We start from the raw sequence: 22,409 nt of genomic DNA on the forward strand, positions 1-22,409 counted from the left end.
CTCAGGAAGTGAATCTTTTTCATAGCTGTACCTGCCCTCCGGAACACCACATTGTTCAAGGTTCGGCTGGCCCCAACTCAGCTCACCTTCTGGAAAGCCTAATAATCTTGGCTGTTTTCCCTGGGGGGGGGGCAAGATAGTAATTGAGCCCATACTACTGGTACATTCAGAAGCTATTTTGTGTTAGTTGGTTGAAAAGTGTTTACTTTTTTAAAAAGTACAAATATTTATGTTGAAGGGAGATCGTTCTGGTGAGGAGGAGAGGTCAAGCAGGGGATTAGTCTGGAATCATTATATAGGCACAAGAGGGCAGAGTAAAAAACCCCTCCCCTTGAATGACATTGAGCCATATGGGGGAAAAACTGCCAGTCTGAGAAGAGTCTAGTGAATCAGGCAATAGAACAACAAATAGCTAGTTTAAACTCTTCATGTGTGGATCTGATTCTTCAAGCCTGACAAGTTTATATTGTATTGGAATTCTTGTTAGCTGCCCAGTTGTATAGTAAAGTGGATAGCCATTTAAATTTATATAATTAAAAATATAAAGAAATGAATGAAGCTCAGACTCTCAGGTCTAACAATCTTGCTGTGTTCATTAGCTTTCTGCAAAGACTTTTATCACAAGTAACTGAAGGGGATGACACTTTTGTGATGAGCAAGAATAGAATAGGAAGCTCCCTCTTGGTTGGGTCATCCATGGAAGCTTCTCTTCACCTTCCACCCTCCAAACTCCTTGGAACTGTGAATGCTTAAAAGATGTGATCACCTCACAGGGTGAGCATGATGAAAGAAGAGACATCCAGATACTATGTTTACTTGTCATGCCAAGGTATGGTGGTTTGCTGCAACATGACATAAATACCATTGACTGGATTCAAGAACATATCAACCCACAGATCATAATTAAAACTCATAATAGCTAGAGTCACATTGTAAGGGCTACAAACCAACTAAATACGATATGGCATAATATCCTGTAAAATTCTTACTCTTCAGGTATACATTCCTGGTTTGTGACAACAAATTGTATTTATGCTATGTACCGGTAGGTGTGTGGAAGAGGCATTCTCAATTATTTGTCTAACATCTTCCTTTTTTCTAGCAGCAAAAGTAGTGAATACGTGGCTTTTTCCACAACAATCCTGTGAAGTAGATTGGGCTGAGAACTGCCTGGGCCAAGGTTACCCAGTGAGGGAGGAACTGATCTTAAATCTGCCCAGGCCTAGGCAATTATTTAAGCATTTTGCTGCACCAATTATCTCTGGTAACAAAAATTGCCATATTTGATGCATGCAAAGCAAACAAAATGAACAGCTAAACTCAGATCTCAATTCGCATTTCCAATGAACTGTGATCAGTAAGAAAGGGCTGGTATCCATTGGGGTGTTTCTCGGAAACAAATGGTAATCAATTAGTAACCAAAAGGTGATAGTTCCCCTAATTTCAAGTGTGTGTTTGACAGCTTTACAACAACAGTCTAACCACATAAGGCGATAGATCCGGATGAAAGGAAAGCTCTTTTTTTCCAAAAGATTTTATTTATGAGCAATTCTTTTGGTACCTGTGCTGGGATGACAACCCTCCCTTGCCCATCAGTCAGTTAGAACTCGTTTATCTGTACACAGCCCTTAAAGATACGCAGCAACTGGTGGCGAGTCTCGGAGCAACGAAAGAAACTGCCTCGTAGGAACCAGAGCTTCGCTGAGGGCCTCAGCACATTCTTTGGCAGCAGGGTAAACCAGAGAGCCTTGCTAGCGCTAGGACCGGGCCGACCAGCTTTGGCTGGCCTATCTGCCTGTCTCGCAGCGGGTACTCCCGAGCTCCCTCTCTCGTTCTCCAGTGGCCCTGCGGGCCGAGTGCGTCCGATCCGAGCCGGTCGGATCCGATTCTTGCTGCAGTGGAGACGGCGGGCGAGGCCTCCTCCACAGGCTGGGCAAGGCAAGGAGCGCGGAAGGAGGAGGAGGAGGAGGATCCCCCCCTCTCGGGAAGGAAACAGCAGCTGCAGGAGGAACGCCGGGGTTCAAGGTAAAACCCCGAACAGGCCGGGGGTGCAGATGACACTTTGTACGGAGGGTCATCATGCCAGGGCCAAACCTTCCTGTGTTTCCGCCCTGGGGAGGGTAATCTGCTTTTGACTTGAGAGGCTGGTGCAAAGAGGCTGGCGGATGTTCTCTCCCCCCCCCCCCCCGGCCGCTTGTATTTTACAGGCATGCCAAAATTGCAGCAGCAGTCCTCCCCTACCGGGCGCTTGTTGCATTTCCTTCCATGCACAGACATTTCAGGCTCTCCTTTCTGAACTGGGGGGGCTGCTGGCATGGCTTCAGTTCCTCTCCCTCCCCCCCCCTTCAAGTTTGAGGGACTCACTCTTGGCACCTGATCAGGAAAAGCGGAGGGAGAGAGATGACAGGGGCTGACCCCTCCCCCGCTAGGATTGGCCCAGCCTTAAATGCTCCCCCACCCCTGGATTTCAGCGAACTTGAACTTCACGTACCTTAAGGAGGGGGAGAGGAAAGCGGCTTGGCGTGGGGGGGGGGAAGAGCGCGGCTGCGCTGCCCCCAAGCGCGTTTGTGCAGGCAGGCTTTGCAATGTTTGCTTGTGTGTATGCATGCATGCGTGTGTGTGTGTGTGTGTCGGTAAATATATGTGCGCATGGGGGGGTTTATTATTATTTTTCATTTTTTTGCAGACGTGTCTTATCCGAGCGTTATTATTTATTTATTTTGCAAAGATGCATCGGGTTTTGCAAGCACAAAAGAGACACGCGCAAAGATTGGGGTGGGGGGGGGGAAGCTGTCGGGGTTTTCCATTCCCCCCTCCTCCCCTGTAGGAAATTCTCCTGCAAAGCGGAATGCTTTTGCGCTCTCTTGCGAACGGAGGAGGGCGAAGCGGCAAAAAATGGCAGCCTGGCATGACCGAAGGGGGCCCCGGTGTCATCCCCCCCGCTGATCCCTGCGCGAAGGGGAAGCGTTGCGCGATCGGGATAAGATTTTAGGGAAGCGGCACACAGGCAAGGAGAGATTTTATGGGGCGTGCGGGAGGGATTCTCCGGAGGCTGCAGGGGACGGCTGGGCGTTGGGGGCATCGCCCTGCTCCTCGCTTTTCCGCGCGCACACCTGTAGCTGGGACCGGGCACGGGAGAGGGCGGAGGCTAGTGCAATTAATTACCCAGCCTCTTCTGCTACCCTTCGTTGGCTTAAAGTCTCTCCCCCACTCCCCTTTGTACAATGGGGAGGGGGGGAATGATTCACAGAGATCAGGCGCTTGTTTTCCAGACATTTTGCATTCAACCCCCACCCCCGGTTGAGCGGCCTGTCCAGTGCGGGAGGCTTCGTCGCTTGGTGCAAATTCGGAGGCGGGGGGAGGCGCTGGCTGTCACTGTTCTGTGCGGGGGGGGGAGGGCGCAGCTGTGTCCTTGAAAGCTTTGCAGTGTTGCCGGTGAAGGGCAAGCCGAGGGGTGGGGGGGTGGGGTTCTCTGCCGGGCTCAATTTTTCCCCTAGGAGTAGAACAGATACGTGAGGTGGGCAGGGGCCTCCTGGGTGTGTTTCCCTCCCCCCCCCGCGCGAGCGCGCGCAGCGCCCCCTCCCTCCGGTTTTCCACGTCTGCCACTGCCAGTCCCCCCTCCTTTCCTTGCGTGCTTCGTAGCTTCAGACTGGCACGATGCCAGGCTCCTGGCTCCTCCTCCCTCCGCGGATGTCTCCTCCTCCCTTCCAGGCTGAGTGAGTGAGTTGGGGGGGGGGATGCTTCAGTTCCGTGGTCTGCCCTGCGGTAGCTGGCCACCCGTTGAATCGGGGCCTGGTATAGAAAAGAGTAAAAGATGGGTAAAGGAAGGAATACCGCAAAGGAGCTGGTGCAGGGGGATGTGCTGCATCTTTATCATCAAGTGGGAGGGTTGTTTTAGAGCAGGGGTCTTCAAACTCGGCCCTTTTATGACTTGTGGACTTCAATTCCCAGAATTCCTCAGCCAGCTTGTCTGGCTGAGGAATTCTGGGAGTTGAAGTCCACAAGTCATAAAAGGGCTGAGTTTGAAGACCCCTGGTTTAGAGCAGCGTTTCCCAACCTTAGGAACTTGAAGATGCGTGGACTTCAACTCCCAGAATTCCCCAGCCAGCTATGCTGGCTGGGGAATTCTGGGAGTTGAAGTCCACGCATCTTCAAGTTCCTAAGGTTGGGAAACGCTGGTTTAGAGTTTGTCACTCTTTGGGGAAAATATGGCTGAAGCCCAACTGCGGGGAGGAGATCCTGAACTGTTGCTCCTTCTGAGTTCACTTTACTTGATTTCTGATGGTGCAATCATCTCCCCTTCAACTCGATTGTGATTAGTTCCAGAGAGGAGACCCTATTGCCCCTCTCCCACATTTATGTTTCTTTTGTTGTGATGATTTGGCAAACCACATTACCTCTCCATAGTGAAGAGCTGGGCTTGGGGGGGGTCTGTCCCACCAGGAGCAGCTGGAGGGCTCAGACCGAAGCCAACACTGCATGCTCATTTTCTAGCATTCCCATCAGTTGAACGCATTTGATGCTCAAGTGTCCATTTTTGCCACTGTTTTTAGATATTTAACAAACTTTTCTGCAGATATGGCACTAGACTGCAATACTCCCAAGTTGGTGGATGTGGGCAACAAAATGGTGGCTTGCAAGTTAGTCTTTAGATTAGATATCTTATTTTGCATAGAATACCATGAGCATGTTTGGAGTAATACTGGGTTCTGGTAACTCGCACTGGCCAAAATGTATCAAAACTAACTGGCACTCTTTACCATTAAAAAAGGTTGTTGTATGTGGCACAGGTAAGACTAAGGCCGGTATAACCTAGCATTATGTGAAGACCTCAATTGACCAAAGCTAATTGGCCTAATATATAACATGGCTTTGGTCAACAGGGTCCCTCAAATGATGATCATGGCATATGGAAAATTGCAGCTTGAAGTGTAAGAACAGTAAATGTTAAGCGGTATGAAAGAACAAATGAAACAAAAGGAAAACAAATTATATGTCAATGAAACTAACAATGGGGAGAATATCATACATAAATAAAATCTGAATGAAGGTGATCATCTTGTGGACTGGAGTGGATGATTCATGCAGAGAAATGAAAGTGGGCAGAATTATGACTGGGTTAACATAAGTCATAAAATATGAATCGGTGTGATTAAGTTGTAGTTTATTTGAAAGCAAGAATTCATAGATTGCGTATACCTGTTACACTCCAGTGAATGGTGATAATGGAAGAGTTAGAGATGAGTTTCTGAATGAAAGCAGTCCAGGAGAAAATATGATTCTGTTAGGTGATATGAATGGATGGGTGAGAATGAGATGAGACAGTACAGAAAAATGATTTGACTATTTATCAACCTGAGAATGGTGACTGGTGAATATATGCTTATAGTGTAAGCATAAATCTATTCATGTACAGACATGGCAAAGGAATGAACATAAATCTAAAAGTATGATGTATTAGATTGTGTATGATGAATAACAGAGAATTACTGAAGGATGCAAGAATGCTGAGTTTTGTGTAGAGGACATATTGGTAGTGTTCAGCAGTGGATATTGGGGGAAAATGGGCATGGAAGAAAAAAAGTGAAGGTGGGACTTTAGGAAAAAAAGTATGAGTCCTATATAAAAAGTAGTAGGAGATAGCTTAATTTTCAAATAAAATGAATGAAAAGTAGATGGAGAAGCTGCCTCTTACAGAATGAAAATAGTTATATTACAGCAAGCCACATAAATGTGTGGAGTTACACTGATGGAAAATGTGAAAAAGTATGCTGGGTGCAAAGATGAAGTAAAAGAGACTGTGGATGAGGAAAAAATGAATGTAAGAGACTATTATTGTGAAAATGAGGATGAAAGAAAAAATTATTAAGAGAGCAATTAAGAGTCAAAATTAAAAGAAGCAAAACAATCATTTGATGAAAAGTTTACAAATTGTTTTGGAAATTAGTGGGCAAAAAAGTCTAAAAAAAGCACATCCAACTAAGGAATATTTGTGGGTTACTCTAGGGGTGTGTTGTTTGTGAATGTGAAAGGATGCAGATAATGTCACTCCATTGATTGAGAATCAGTAAACCCGATTCACAGAGAATATTGGATAGATTGTAGGATGCAATGAGGATAGTGGATCTAAAATTAATATATCGGAGACCAAGGTGGCTGTGTTTGACAAGAAAAAAGGAGTGAATGATTGCAAGTTATATATAGATGAGGAAAAAATTGATGAATTTATGTGTATTATTCACATGTGCAAATTTAGGGAAAAGGAATGAAATTTGACAAAAGAAATGGAAATGACTAAATATTAGAATGTGCTTATGCCTACTTGGTTATTCGGAAGTTAAAATGAACATCAGGAAAAACATAAACATTAAATAATGTATGGTGAAACAAGAAGAGGTAAAGTCATGAATATGTGGATGCTGTTTGAATTGAATACAAAAAATATATACACTGAGACAGTTTGACCATTAAAGAGAATGACGGGATCATATTGTGAAACATTGGAGGAAATAAAGAGTGTCAAAATAAATTGGAAGACTGAAAAAGCTGTAGTTACATGAAATTGGTGAGATTCTGAGAAAAAAAGAAAGAAAGGAGAGAAAGGAAAAAGAAAGAAGTACCAAATTTAAAGAACAACAAAGAGTATGAAGTGATGTATATATGTGGTGGAAGCAAGAATGGCTTTCAAGTTCAAAAATATATGAAAAGATACAGTGAATGATAGCTAGGTTTACCTACATTTCCTTTTTTCTTATGCTTTTATTTCTTTGGGTTTACTTTATTCTCTTTTCACAGTCTATATATTGCTTACTCTGAAACAGAATAGCATAATGGATGTTACGTATGGATCTATGCATGGATCAAGCAGTATAGGTAGGTCTATACACAGATTATAGCACACATGCTTCTTCTGTGCATAGAGCTAGAGCATGCCTATTTGGTTAGTGCATGGATCCAGACCATGTTGTTCTGGTAGAGCCGTTCCAAAATGGGAGGCAGTTGTGGGGGAAAAAAAGATGATGGATCAGTCTAAATTATCTGGATTTTGCTTTGGCTGGATTATGCTTCATCTAGAATGGCCTGGCCAACTTCTAAAGCACATGTTTGCTCCATGCACAGAGTGAAATAGCGTTTCTTGCTTTATATATGCTATTTGTGATTTTTTTTTGATACCAGCAGGTTGTACACAGTCCTATTCCTGTTCCTTGTGGAAACCCCCCAGTTTGCTGCCGGCTGACTGTTTTGCCAGGCCTGATGTGACTGGGAAAGGTCTGTGCCCTATCATCTCTTCCTACCTATCTTGAGCTTCCTTCCTTTCTAGTTTTGGAATGAGGGTAGTTTATTGCTAGAAACTTTAAAGCCAATTCTTCAGGCCCAGCGCTTTTGAAAGGTCCAGACAATAAGGGGAGAGGGGACCGAGCTTTTGTGAGCTTTTAAAGATGGGGAATGTACTCAATAACCCCTCACATGCTGGGTCAGCTGGAAACATCCTTGCAGGAGTCTTTTTTCCTTCCAATTAGATGTCTAAAAACATTTGAGGGGATAAATGATGTGGCTTGTCTAGAAAAACTCTGGTGAAGAATTGGGAGAGGGGCTTTTCACCTCCATCCCTTCAGGAAAGCAGGATTAGATTCTGGGGTGAGGCTGCCTCTTGGTTAGATAATCTCTAAATTTCTTCGTGTTTCAGAGGGAAACGAATTTGATTGTCATGACACGGGAGTGGGGGAAGGGGGGGAAGAGATATACAAAAGGAATGTTTGCATTTAGAAACTTGGCCAACTGCTACATTTCAGTTCTGCCTTGCAAACTTGGAGGGCGAAAGCCACTTTTCTGTCTTCTTCCGGTGGCTTGTAATGATTATCATTTGAAGCCCCCAGGGATGCCAGCCTTTTCATGGGAGAACATGCAGAATTCTCCAGTGTCGTGAACAATCTGTGCCTTTCACCCTGACAGGCATTGCCTGCTTGGTTATTTTTACTGTGAAGTTCACTCAAAATAGATTTCATCTGAGATCTATGTGTGCCTGTGTGTGTGTGTGTGTGTGTGTGTATGTGTTGGGGGGAGAGTATTTTCACAAACCTCTACAGAGTGTTTTCTCAGCCCCAAATAGGCAGCGGGCAGACAGGCTATGACCAGAGCATAGCCCTCCTGACCTTTCCACTTGTGACAAGGAAGTTGTTTGCCCTGCTCTGGCTCTGACATCTTCCCATCGAGAGCAGTCGGCCTTGAGAAAAGATTCTGGTGGTATTTTGGGCTGAAGTTGCAAAAGAGATGATGTTACCTAGTCGGGTAATGAAATGTTGCAAACAAACAACCAAGCTCAGAAAGCACCAAGAAGTCCATAATTCACTACCCTTCACTACAGATGTTCTCTTCTATTGGAACTGAAGTTGAGCAGTACAAAGCAAGAAAATTGACTCAGGGATCAAAGGATGTTTGCAGTTATCATGTCAGTCCTAGCGAGGCCTTTAAATTTCCACATTTAATGATGTCACGGAGAGGGCATTTATTCTTTCAGATTGTTTTTTCTTTACTTCCAAATAAAATAATTGTGCTGAGGACAGAGTACAGTTTGGCATCAACTCTAACAAAATCTAAAAATCTGATGTAAACATCTGCTTGCAGCAAATTTGGTCTGATAATTAAGATTAATCTTACAGTCACATTGCTTAAAGGGAAATGAACATACAGTACTCCAACTGAAACTAGATTTGCACAAATTTTAGGGCAAGTTAAGATCTGGATATGAGTTACTATCTAGTTTCTTAGTCATTTAATTCCCATTTAAATTTTTTATCCTGCAATTCTAATATAATTTCTTGATCATAATAGTACTTTCTTATGAGAGAATAACAAACTAATAAATGTTTATACACAACATTATTTAAAATGGAGACAAGAACATTACATCACGCAAGTGGGCAGAGAACAAAATTATGCTGTCTGTACTTTATATTTGATGAAGTATTTGATCTTGGATTTAATTTGATTTTGGAATTATGAGGTTATATAAAGTTTGCTCAGTGTATACATTGAAATCCTTGACTGTACCGTTAGTAAGCTTGTTTGCTTCAGAAATGCCTTGACCCTCATTGTTATTTGGAGTGCCGGATGTTCCCTTTTGGAAACTGCAATAGGAAAACTCCTTTTTCCTACATGAAATCAGTTATATGATGGAAATTAATGAAGGGAGACAAAGAGAGGCTTATACATTCTCAAGCATCTTCCTAAAAGGTTTGGAAAGACTTTATTGTTTGTTTGTTTGTTTGATATGACTGCCCATCTTAAGCAATTCAGGGTGATGTACAATACCAGTGAATAAAATAATCATAAAACAATGTAACAATGAACAAAAATCCTGTGTCTTAAGTTTCCCTCAGAAATTGTATAGTTACAATTACCATTGTTGTTCTTCAGTACTTGGGAGCAAGTGCTTCTAGGGAATATTTGGCTATGAAAAAGTATCTTGACTTCACCACTTCCTAAAAGTATGGTGTGTATCATGCTAAATCCTAGAGTAACATGACCATGACGTGCTGCCATGGGCATCCACATAGAGGCAAACAATGAAATGTGTGTTGCAACACAGCAACACAAACCCCATTCCTTTTTTACTTGTATTGCAGTATTGAGTACGAACATGTAATAGGACAGATCTTGTGTGATATCACAATGCACATTTTATTGTTTTGACAAAAAAGTAGCTTGCTGCAATATGCCCAACTTGCTACCCTTTGTCTCTGCCAGGCTCTTTTTTCTGCCACCCACCCAATGTGTTGTTACATCTCCAGGGCACTGTGCCTACCTTTTTATTCTTGGGGGAGGTACTCTACTAATTTGGATGGGTATTGTCTTACTTGGTGAGAGGGAACAACATTGCAAAGGTATGCTTTTTTGTACCTGAAGGGGACATACAGCCTTTGGAATGCTTGACTGAGTAGACAGATAATTGCAGTTAATCAAATTCATTTTGCAGGACGGGGTCAACATTTTAAATTGCTTGTAACTATAAATTTATTACAGATACAGTATATATCAGGAGTGAGAGCAGGATGGTTGTGTCTACCCATCCCAGAGACTTGTGACACTACCTCCGTTTCATACTGGTCTTGCCTTGTGCAAGTCTCATACTCAGAAAGTTGGAGGTAACGATGCCCCTTGGGTTCAACAAGGCTACCCATAGAAGGATTGAGCTGGAAGCTCCACTGATAGAATTTTCTTAATCCTTATTAGCAGAGTATGCTGCCTGCAGAAGAGGCTTTATATGACTCAAGTGCTTCCTCTGAATTGCTGCATCGTCCTATGGGAGCTCTCTATATTCTGCTTCTCAGTGGGAGATATTCATCTCTGACTCATGAAAGCAGGAGGGGAAAGAAAGACTCAGCTGCAGTAATGGGTCATCTTTTAAAACACAGGCAGTGGCTTTTCACAGCACATGATACGCTGTACGAGAGTCACTTCCGCTTTGTTTTACCTGTTCTCTGCGCCAGTTTTTCTATTCTGTAACTGGCAAGCCAGACATTTGAGTGGGCTTCCTTTTGTTGAGTTGTGAGTCACCCTCTTGCGGCATAAGTCAATCTATTCTTGTTCTCAATCCTCAAAGTTATCCCTGCTCTTCCTCCGAATGATTTTGTGATCCTCAGCATATGCTGGGGTGAAAAGGGGATGAACTGGGATGGGCTTCTCAATGGATCATCTGTACAGATAACAACTGTACACGGACTGTCTTATGGATGAATTAGGTGAAGTGAGTTGGTTCTGCTTTTAATCCTTTACATTTGTCTAGCGCTTGTCCATGCTTACCACTAGCAACTTTCATGAGAAGAAGTTCCACAAATTTGTTATTTGGCCATGTGAAGTCTATATCTTGCCTCCCATAAAGGGGGCATGTCTATTTCTTGCAATGGTCCACAGGGCCCTTGCTCCCCATTGTCGTGTCCTCATGCTGTTTTGCTTCTGAGTGGAGCTAAAGGAGCCATGGTTCCTGGCTTCCTCTGAGAGACATACTTATCCTACAGAGTTTTACATCTGGAAATAAATTTACATCTTGAGTTTGAAAACAAGTGGCAGTTGATTCCGGCTTCTCAAAATGAAGTTCTTTTCAAGAGCATCTTATATCAAATTGATCACTCTAATTGCAGAAATGTGGAATTGATGCCCACTCATTTCCTTTGCATATAAAAAAGACCACACAGTCATGATGTAGCTGTATCCTCCCATAGGAACAGCAACTGTAGGGAGGGGAAATTGGATGGAGAAGGGAAAGAAAACCTTTTTAGCAGGATCCCACCTGGGTTGGTCACCTGGACCAGAGGTTTAGTCTTCTGAGGTTTTGGACTCGTGCTGGAGCCCGTCCTCAGGGAACTTCTCTCTAACCATTCTGGGCCACCCTGCAACATTATCCTGGGACAGGTATATTTGCCTTCATTCCTGTGAGCTTTTTACTTCCCTGCTGTCCTGTAAAGTTTTGCTGAAGCTTTTATAGTGCTCACTGGTTCACATTTTCTGCAACCTGTCATCTTCAAGGATAGAAGTGCTTTTTGATATAGTGTGTGATAAGTGACAGTTTCTGGAGGACAGGAAAAAACACACCCTTTCCTTCTCTTTGAAACCCTGAACAAGAAGGGAATTACTAACTTTATGGCTTTTTCACTACGGTTCAGACCCTTCCCAGGGGTTGTGGGCTTGAGGACATTTTCTTCCTCACCCCGCTCCCTTTCTTTGGTATTATTTTATTAAAGAGATTGGATACACTTCTGTGCCCCCCCCCCCCCCCGTGTGGTCCAGAGGCAATTTGGTAAATCAAGCTGCCAGGTACAACTGCAGCTTCTTTTTGCATATATATATACATATATATACATATACATATACATACGCATACACACACACACACACACACACACACACACATATATATGCAAAAAGAATCTTCCATGTTTCCATCCATATATATATGTTGCTTTTCCATCCATATATATATATGTTGCTGCTGCTATCGTGTATTTTTTTTCTTTTTTTAAATAACATTCAGCTCAGGTTCCCAGGGGATGCAACATGCTCAAATCCTATTGGGCTTAATTAAGGAGTACATAAACATCCTTTAGAGACCAATGTACTTCTGCAACCTGTGGAGTCCTCCTACTCAGAGGGAGATGGGTAGTTTCTAAATTTGAAAAATAAAACTAAAGCTCTTCTCCCCAAATGGCCTGTGTGGAGATGTTTGTTTACCAGTGTGGGCAGTACCATTGGCTAGGCCTGGAATAAATCTACCCCATGAGTGACTTTTGAAAGCCTAACAAGTAATGACCTGTTGAGCACACAGGATTCAGATTGGGCATATACTGGATAGCGTGGATTTTGTCACGGACCCTACAGTAAAATGTGATGGATATAGCATATGTAGCATTTAATAAGGTGATTTAAATCCTCTTTGTTATTCTAAAATTTGAAAGAGGGGTGAGATGGTGAAGGAAACAAAAGGCTACAAGAGGGTGTGGGTATAGAAGATGTGGCCCTGGACTTCTGGCATATCTTGGCTTTTCAACTGTGATTTCATTTCTTCCATATTTTTCTGCATATCTCCCCATCTATTAGGATAAAATTTTCATATCCTGTTTCCTTGAAAGGGAGATCAAGAAACCGACCAAAATAACAATATTTTAAAACTAGCTCAAATGGTAAAAAGAACAAAAGTAAGAATAGCATATGGAACGCAAAGCATATGGAACATAAAGTTTTCAAAATGTTTAACCAAATGCTGTCATAGGGAGCTTACTGATTATATTGATGAAAGCTGAACAATAACATTTTTCTCCCCCAAATATTTTTAAACCCATCCTAGTTGTTAAACCATTGCCAATACAGAAAGCTGAAGGAATTAAATGCCAACCACAACCTGAACATTTGTATGTGTATTCCTATCAGAAATTGATTTAAAAAAGGGCCTATCTTGGTGTTCCTGGTGCACAGGCCTGCTTGTGGAGATGGATTAGCACAGCTGCACATATTCTGGGTCCATTTGTACCTTGACAAACTATTTGTTACTGGATACACATCAGGAGACCATAAAATCAAGACTGGTTGAAGATATGTAGCTGCACTAGATAATTTGGGAAAGGTGCCTTGGGTTGAATGCTTATTGTGGCAAAGGAAGGAGTATTTCTTCACCCTTTATATAATTAACAATATATTCTACACTGCCATATAATGTGTTACGCACTGGGTGTGATGGGTTTAAAAAGAGAATGGAGTTTGAAAAGACAAAGTGTGACACCATAGCTAAAAGGAATCTTTAGATCAGGGCTTCTCCCAAATTTTCAGTGCTGAAGGGAAGTGATAAAGAGTTGGCCCCTGTTTGAACCTGTCTTGTCTGCTCAGCAGGATTGAAATCATGCTTGCTCCAATGCCAAAGTTGCATCAGACAAGGTTTTTAATTTGTTTCTTGCTATGGACTGCTGGTGCCACTATTTTTTGCTCCTTTGTATAGCCGTTGGGTGACTTAAGAGGGGATCTTGTGCTGTTTTGTTTTCAGGCATTACCTCAAGAACCTAGAAGGACTCTGGTAGCACTTTTTCCAACTTAGAGCTTTTATTAAGAGGCTTAATAAATAAGTTGCTGTTTGTGAGCAGCAACTCTATGCATTTGATGATCTAATGCATTTTAATAACATTTGTTAGCCAGAAAAGATGCTACCAGATGTGTTTTTATTTTTTGCCACCATTGATTCTCCTACAATGCCCTCAAAATCCTAATGTTTCATGTTTCCAGTAAGGGTGCTGGATCCAACTGGGGGATGTGTATGAGTGGGGGATTGCCTATCCTAGGATCCATTTTGCCTTGCTGTTTTAGACTAAGCAATCTACCAAGTGCAGGAGCTCATTCTGACATTGTGCTGTGCATTTAAGCATGCCCATACCTGTAAATGCTCAATAACAGTTAACAATAACACTATTAACTCAAGCCAAACAGCTGTAATATATACTTCACTTGTTAGAAGTATAATAAGAATGGCTTCAGTTTAATGCATACTTTCCGGGGTAAGCCTTATTCGATTTATAAAATAGATTGCATTTACAGAAAGGATTTTTAACCAGCTGAAATAAAACTGTTTCCTTTAAATCATAAAAGCAAGTATCCTTGCATAGAAACTTTTTCATTGAAACATCAGTGTATAATAGCATGATCATTGCAGAAGAAGATAATGTATCTTTGCTTGAACATTTTCCTCACTTTCTGACGTCCGTGGTTCTATTCAGTTGCAAACAATAATAGATTGTGAAAATGCTATTATTAATTCATTGAATGGAAGGAGCAGGTACATGATTTCAATCTACAATCACAGTCATTCATGCACTGAAAATATCCCAAAGCTGCATTCTTCTGCACTTTCCCACCACAGTACACCATTGAGTAGGCTGGCTTACCTATGACAAGGCATTTCTGTATACAGTGCTTTTTTTGTAAAAGAAAAAGGTGCCGGAACTCACACATGTCATACAACCCGTCTTGCCTATCCTACAAGGTTCCATCCAAAAAAGGTGCCGTAACTCCGTTCTGAGCATTCTATGACAAAAAAGCCCTCTCTATATATGAAACAAACTCTTTGAAGTACTAAACATGGCACTTGTTCTGTATTCAATGGCTAAAATTCTTAGCAGGCTCTCCTAATGTCACCTGAATTATCAGTTGCCTTGATTTTGAGCCTCTCTGCATTAGTTGGCTACCAGAGGGCAGTTGGGGGAGAGCTAGCAGGTGCAGAGGCCTGTCAAGCACTTTCTCCTTTCCATGTGGCCGATAAAAATAAATACCCTTGTGCAGCCTCTGCAGCTAGAACAGCTGGGCATGCTCCTCCTGCATGTCCCTTCCATGTCCTTAGAGGCTGCTTTGAAGTGATTGGCAAAGTATCTTCTGTGTGGGAGCAAGTCGTGCAGTGAAGGAGCCCTTCCCTACTCCCAGCTTACTAAGCTGAGCTGTCTGGGCAACAGCCCCTCCTCTTATGCGGGCTCTGGTGAGTGGGTTCTGGTGAGTGAGCAGGAGTGGGAAGGAGACCATGGCTAGTCAAGAGGGGGCTTTGACAAAACTGTTAGTAGATTCTGGAAGAATACCGCACTGCAGACAGCCAGGAGCAGAGCAGTCCAGAAGGGAAAGAAGTGTGGTAAGATTCTGAGGCTTGCTATCGGCTCCAGTGCTACTTGAAAGACAGCTATAGGAGGGGGTAGCAAGCATCTCCTTTCTTGCTAATGGGTGGTTGGCAGCAGGGCCCACAGAAGGGTTCTCTGCGAAGAGTTTCTGGGTGGACCTGACCTCTTCTGTCCACCTTCCCTTTTTTATTTTTTTACAGGATTGATTTGTGCCTGATTATTTTTAGCATCTCTTGTTGGGTAGAGATCAGTACACAGCTCTGCTGCTTTTTCCAGGGGGGAAATCTGTGCACTTTCACTATGATGGCAATTGGGCTGAGGGAGGGGAAATGGTACAGTAGCTCCTCCAGAGCAGATAGGGGCTGCTTGTTTGTGTACGCCTGTTTTGGAGAAAAAGTGTTTTATCTTCAAAACAGTAGATGACTAAATGATTATTCTCTTTGGACCTTTCCTGTAGCATAGAGGGACTTAACCGCTCCTCCTACTGCAGCAGTACAGTAGCCTTGGCTGCATCTTTGGTAGCCTTGGTCCTTCTATGGCTTGGTGGATGGAGGGCATATAGACTGTATTTCTAGAAATTGTAGAATTTCTATATAAAAGTTCTATAAATTTTAAGGGAAAATGAAATTTTGGCTTTCTTCTTATTGATTAGCTAGGTTTGTTGTTAATAGAAATGGCTAGTATATACTATCGTATAGAAGTAAAAAGTTGAGGTTGTAATGTTAGTATCTTCTACTGTGCCAAAGAGTTTGAAGTCACTGCCTTTTTTTCTTTTTCCCTTCTCGACCCACATTTTGTTTTCTTTTTTCCTTTTTCCTTCCCCTAAGTTTCTGTTACTTTTTATTTTCCTTTGTATCTTATATTTTGATAAAAATTAATGAAATTTGATAATAAGAAATTGTTGCAAGGGAACCATGTTTTTTTTGCATGGAATAAGAATGTGGAGGAAAGAGCAAAATATGCAAGGAATCCTAGAAAATACCAACATTCTATGTGTGTTTGCACATAGATGGGCATATTAGTGTGTATGTGTTTTAGAGAAAGCACGTTTCAGATGCCACTAAAATAGACTCCTAAGAAGGAAGAGATAAATCCTTTGGCTGGGAAAAAAATCTTGGCTAGTGTTGTTCTCTTTCTTGTAATAAGGTGCCATCCTTTCCTCCCTGCCCATCATCAGCTTTGGCTGAGAGGCAACTGGGCTAAGCATGCAGCACAGATGCCCCTGTTCATAGATCCCATAAATAGTACTGTCAGGTAGACAAATGGTGAAAATGTGCTAAAGAGCAGTCTGGGAAGGCAAAGGTAAATACTGCAGAGGTCAAGGACCACCTGTGTGGCTTCAACATTTCCTTTGATTAAATGTTGAGTCTTACATTTCTGTTTGCACACAATGGCATTTCAGAGCGGAGGACTTTCCTTGATAGTTTATATAGCATGTACGTGTATCGAGCAACAATGAATACAGGTTGGAATGCATGGCATATTTCATTTTCATCCAGCACCGTGTATAATCTCTGTATTACTGGGTGTTGGTATAATTTGCTGCAGAAGTGTTGGGGAAAAGATTGTAGATTCACATTGCCTGGGAGGATGAGTCTTAGATACGGCAAAGGTTTTAGAGCAGAGGCAATCAAAGTAAGGGAACTTTCTTAGGAGGCAGGAGGCATCTAAACTTGCTGCAGAGGGTCTAGAGGCTGCCCAGTGGCCATGTGTGATGGAATCTTGGGCTTGTCCCAAGATAGTTGACTCTTTGGTGCTGGACTATTGCCTAGTTTGTTTGGCAAAAAGCAAAGTTACCACAAGACTCAAACTGAGAGCCGCTTGTGTGTGCTGCGGTAAGCTAGCTTCTCCTTGTGCACTGACTTTTTTTGTGTTTGCTTGCTGGGGATCTGGGGAAAGTGACTTGCTGAAAGCTCCACTGCTTGTACCTGGCACACAGGATGAAAGTTCTGTTGGAGTGCAGTTCCACCCCGTTTTATTCTCTTCCCTTTCTTCCCCACCATGTTGGCACTAGCTTCTTTCCTCAAAAGAGGTTGTAAGAGTTCTCACCAGAGGAGGCTGCAACAAGAAGGCTTGTTCTGGATTTGTAACTTTCCCTGTAGCAACAGGTGCTGCTGTGCAAGGAAAGGGAAGTATGGTTGGGATTGCAGAGGAGGGGGAAGGTTTCTGGCCTGGGGGAAGTTGAAAGAGGAGGGTGTATCTTCTGTTGCTGAGCTGAGACTGTATGGGCTGAAGAACCGGGGGCCCAGTTTGGCTGAGTCAAGGCTGTGGCTTGTTAATGATTGCCTGCAAGTGGGGAGAGGCCCTCAAAAGTGGCTTTCCGTGCATGTATTGTGTGCCTGGGCCTCACCTTCGTCTTTCTCTTTTCCTGTTGCAGGTGGCAGGAAAACCAGAGCAGAATCATCAACAGAGGGGGGGCATTGGTTTATCGCCTTGGGCTGCTTTCCCATTATCCCTCTTCAGTTTGGGGTAAAGTTTGGATTCTTCTGTAAATTAAGCCCCAGAAGCAAAAATCTATAGCAGCCGCCTCTGCCCCAGTTTCCCCACAATGCCATCTAATGGGCCAGTTGACACCAGCAGTCCTTCTGCAGACCGGGAGGCAGTCGATGCTCACAAGGTAAGAAAATTTCAGGTGGAGGCTGGGGTCACTGCTGGTCCTCTTTCCTATGTCTAGATGGCCCATATGTCTCCTTATGGGCCATCTAGGTTATGGGCTATCTAGGTTAGTTATGGTTCACACATCATGAACCCAAGTAGGATAGAGTATTCTGTGGCTCGGCATAGTATGGGAATCCCACAATTGTCTGAGCAGGTTATGTTATCACATTAATATGCTTCATTTAATTAAGCATGTTTTAATATGTTGTGTGAGGCCAATTTGTGACTGGGAATTGTTGCAGTATTTATTTACTTGTCTGTATAAAACTGTATAGCACAGGTAGCATGTGCACCATCTGCATATTGCTCTAACTGAAGTGCTGAATGTTTGGCATCTGTTTAATCCAAATATTAGGGATGGAATTTTCTGCTGTGATTAATTTTCATATCTATTAATTAGTTGAGAATTACAGAGGAAATGGTGCAGAATAGGAGGAAAGAGAGAATTCACATTTGTTGATGATGCACTTAAGATTACGGTATTTTATATCCATGTTTGATGCTTCAGAGACAAGGAAAATGTGATGAAACGAACATCCTCTAAGCATGCTTAGGGCAACCATGTTGAGCGAGAAGACCTGCCTGTTGAGCTTTCAGGGTGATCCACACAAATTCCATTGTCAGTCATGCAGACCAGGAAAGTGAAGGAAGATCTCAGTCATTAGAGTGTGGGTTTGCAAAGATTAGATATATGAAGATAAGTCTGTTTCAGTCAGATTGAGTTGAGAACTGTAGGCTAGCAAAAGAGGATAATTGGGCTTATCCTAATGTAGGGGTTGGCACTGCTGTGTGCTTTCTTTGCAAGAAAATGAGTGCACCAAGCAGCGGAGTAGTATGTGTTGGGTGATAGGGGTGTTTGAAGTAAGCAATTTGTCTCAACTCTGTGACTGCTGACATAAGCACAAAGTAGAGCCAGTTATGGAATTCAGCATGTAGTATAAACATGGAGGAAATCTTGAGTAAGGCCTGCATTTATGTATTGACTTAGTTGTCCTCCTTTGACCTCTGATGACACCAGTAAATTGAAAGCAGTGGATGCAGATTGTGAGAATCAATTAGACATTTGTCCCTTGAGGAACATAAAACAATCTCAGTTCCTGCTTGTGGGAGCGGAGATGTGGTGAAGTGGTTGTGAGAATGTGTTTGTGTCAGTTTGCATTATAGCTGAAAGGATTTACTAAGAGGGAGCATGATGGGAGGAACATTGTCGCAGGTAGAGTAATTAACCTCAAATAAATGTGGAAATAGGAGATCTAGAAATAACCTATTGCAAGAAATTGTTATAAGAACTTCAGATTGTGGGGTTCTGACCCAGAGTGTTGTGTATCTAAGCTAAATGAAAATGGGATTCCCAGCGAGTATCTGAATATGGCACAGTTCAGGGTGTAAGGCCTAGTAGCATTCCATGGTGCTGTGAGTCACCACCTCTTACACTGTGTGCCCTGTGGTTGCCATCTCTTTATCCCACCAAGTTTGCCTACGAGACTGCATGTAAATACAGCTGCTGAGGCTATGATTCAGACAGCTCGAGGAAAGAAACAGGCTGGCAGAAGCAGGATTTATTGGAAGGGTGTCATCAACCTAACTTTTTATATATTTGCTTTTATATACATTATTGTTCATCCCAGTGTATTAAACACCATCAATAGAAATCAGAGATGCAGCAATCTTAACAAATAGGATTTACTCTGGGGTTGCTGCCAGAAAGCTAATGTGATATAAAGGGTGACTAGTACCTGAGAGAAATAGATGCAAGTCTACTCTCAGCCATGGAAACCACTAGATGACTTTGGCCAATTATCTACCTCAGAGGTTTCATTAAAAAAAAGGAAGAGAAAGTACAATTATGTTGCTTTGGTTTCTGGATAAACAAATAAGAAACAATCAGATAAAGGACGAATGAGCCTAATATCTGTGCCAGCCAATTTTCATGAGGAAAAGTATTCCAAACTCAGGGATCCACCTCCGAAGGTCCTCATCCTCTATGGAGACAACATCTGTGTGGCTGCTGACAAAAGGCAGGTTGGAATGGAAAGTTCTTCTCTTTCTAGTGTTTGTATTTTTATGCATTAAAGGTTGATCCAGACATCTTAGGTAAAGGTAAAGGTTCCCCCGCACATGCGTGCTAATCGTTTCCAACTCTAGGGGCCAGTGCTCATCTCCGTTTCATAGCCGAAGAGCCAGCGCTTGTCCGAGGACGTCTCCGTGGTCATGTGGCCGGCATGACTAGACGCCAAAGGCGCACGGAACGCTGTTACCTTCCCACCGTAGCGGTCCCTATTTTTCTACTTGCATTTTTACGTGCTTTCGAACTGCTAGGTGGGCAGAAGCTGGGACGAGTAACAGGCGCTCACTCTGCTACGCGGCACTCGGGATTCGACCCGCCAAACTGCCGACCTTCCGATCGACAAGCTCAGCGTCCTAACCCACTGAGCCACCGCGTCCCAGACATCTTACATTCACTCAAAATATAAATAGGCAGCTAATGTAATCTTTAAAGAATTATGGAATCTGTATATTTTTTTATTTGGATTTAGGCACAATTTAAGAATGGAAACTGCCTTGTTGTCCTGATAATGGTCCTACGCTGGAATGTGATAGGGATGGCTATTCCAGATGGTTTTGCTGAATGCAGTTGTGGTTTGGGATACTATAGTAGCAGGTGGCAACTAACACGTGATCTTGATAGAATTAGAAAACTGAACACATTTAGTACTTGGATAAGGGTGCAACTTGAGAATTCCAGGGTTGCAGACTAAATTGAGAAGTTCAAAAAGTAACCCATGAGGCAACAGTAGACGGATATGTGTTGGTATAAATCAGACATGTCAAACTTGTGACGTCACGTGACATCACACAACTTATCTCTATATCGAGCTTCTTGTGAATAGTATTGAGAAACAACAACTAGTTAAAATCTAGGTATCTTGTCAGGGGTGTCCTTGGGGGAGTCATATAATGTACGGCAGGCCTGCACAAGTTGTAGGGGGGAAAGGGCCACATTAATACATTAAAAAGAATTGCAGCTGCAAAGGAATAGTTAGTGTGCTGATCAGCTAGGTGAGCAGTGCAGTGATGAACTGACCATGTCATTGAAGTGTGGAGGTGTCTTCTGAGGCAGCAGTCAGTAAAGTCAGCAGCCTGTTCTTTAGGGGGGGGGAAACAATGTTGGGGGGGCAGTAGATTTATTGAATTTTTTAAAAATGCCAATACAAGTTTTTTGGTGGGCCACGTGCAGCCTATAGTCCATATATTGTGCAGGCTTGATGTACTTGAATAAATGTTTGCTTCTGGGCATAATTTATAGTTCTGAGTTTGGCCTACCAATCCCTAAAAAGTTGCCTTGAAACAAGATGGGTAGAATAAAATAAAATAAAGATAAAAAATATATAAAAATAAAATGGTTTGATTCTGAAATAAAGGACTATTTTCCATTTGAATATGTTCATAAATTATGACCTCTTATATGAAGGTGTGTTTTATGTTTTGCTATTTGGAAAGAATAAATTGGTGTGTATTCAAGACAAAAGTTTTCCGGTAGTGGCATTTTACTTGAGGAACTTCCGACTGAGAAGATTATATTGGCTATAAAGATAATAAACCTCCTGATAAATGTTCTTTTGCTTCTCCATTTCTTAGTATTGTACTAAATTTTAATGATATGTACATTACATATTATTCTAGTAGCCTACTAAGAAGATGACAAGATTTATAAATGGTATAAGTACATAACTAAATGAAACAAATTTAAAATATTAATTTCCAAATTCTGCACTAATTGAAGCAATTTTAAGCATCAAGCAATTTCTGCTTGATGCTATTGTTGCTGCAAATTCTAAATGATTTTCATGTTACTCACTGTAGTAACAAATCTTTTCTCAAGTGATATCTTTATTTTCACTAAATCAGTTTGCATTATACATATGCAAAATCTGCTATTTTTATTGTTTTGTGAACTTTGCACTTTTGCTGCTTGGTGGAGGTTTGCTTACTAAGAACTTACCTGTGCTTTGTTCACCAGTGAGGATCTTCTTAACAGTGTGAAACAGTGAGAACCAGGATTTGGGGGAAGAAGTTGCAGGACTCAGATTTGTAGACACTTATTTTTATAGCTTAGCTGTCATGAGGAAGTAATTAGAGCAGAGGTGTCAAACTGCTGGCCAACGGGCCAGTTGCTAGTCATGCCGAAACTGCGCCCACCCCTTTGCCGGGCAATGGAAAAAAAGTCATGATACGTTGTACATGTCACGTGACATTGCAAGTTTGACACCCCTGAATTAGAGTGATCAAGTAGATTTGAGATGTGAGTAGGGTATAAGTGATAGAGTACTAATAAAAGAATATTTGTAGTTTAGAGTTGAAATGAGGTGTCCCTGGTGCTCTCTGAGCTTGGTTGTTTCCATGCAGATGTTTTATTCCCCAAAACTAGATAACATCCTCAGTGCTAGCATCCCAGCTTGGGTAATGAAACATCTGCAAGAAAACAACTAAGCTCAGAGAACACCCTTAAGTGATAGAATATTTGCTTTGTACCTAACAGTTTCAATTAGTGATGGGGAAAAATCTGAGATTTAGAACAGTGGGTATAGATGAGCCCATACCAACCTAAAG

At 42.3% G+C, this 22,409-nt stretch overlaps 1 protein-coding gene across 7 annotated transcripts in view; it reads left to right on the forward strand.

The window, feature by feature from the left end:
* The first annotated feature begins 1,667 nt into the window (after positions 1 to 1,667).
* DNMT3A (DNA methyltransferase 3 alpha) overlaps positions 1,668 to 22,409 on the forward strand; it is a 119,353-nt gene continuing 98,611 nt past the window's right edge. For 6 of the 7 annotated variants that reach the window (XM_083360585.1, XM_083360588.1, XM_083360589.1 and 3 more), the window contains exons 1-2: positions 1,668 to 2,025; positions 17,518 to 17,757. In XM_083360585.1, the coding sequence (XP_083216711.1) occupies positions 17,689 to 17,757 (69 nt within the window). In that variant the 5' untranslated portion in view covers positions 1,668 to 2,025; positions 17,518 to 17,688. Of the gene's footprint in view, positions 2,026 to 5,959; positions 7,270 to 17,517; positions 17,758 to 22,409 lie in introns of those variants that run through there. The other variant, XM_083360586.1, reaches the window with a different exon arrangement.

The sequence above is a fragment of the Vipera ursinii genome (genome assembly GCF_947247035.1).
Source record: "Vipera ursinii genome assembly, chromosome: 1".
Lineage (NCBI taxonomy): Eukaryota > Metazoa > Chordata > Lepidosauria > Squamata > Viperidae > Vipera > Vipera ursinii.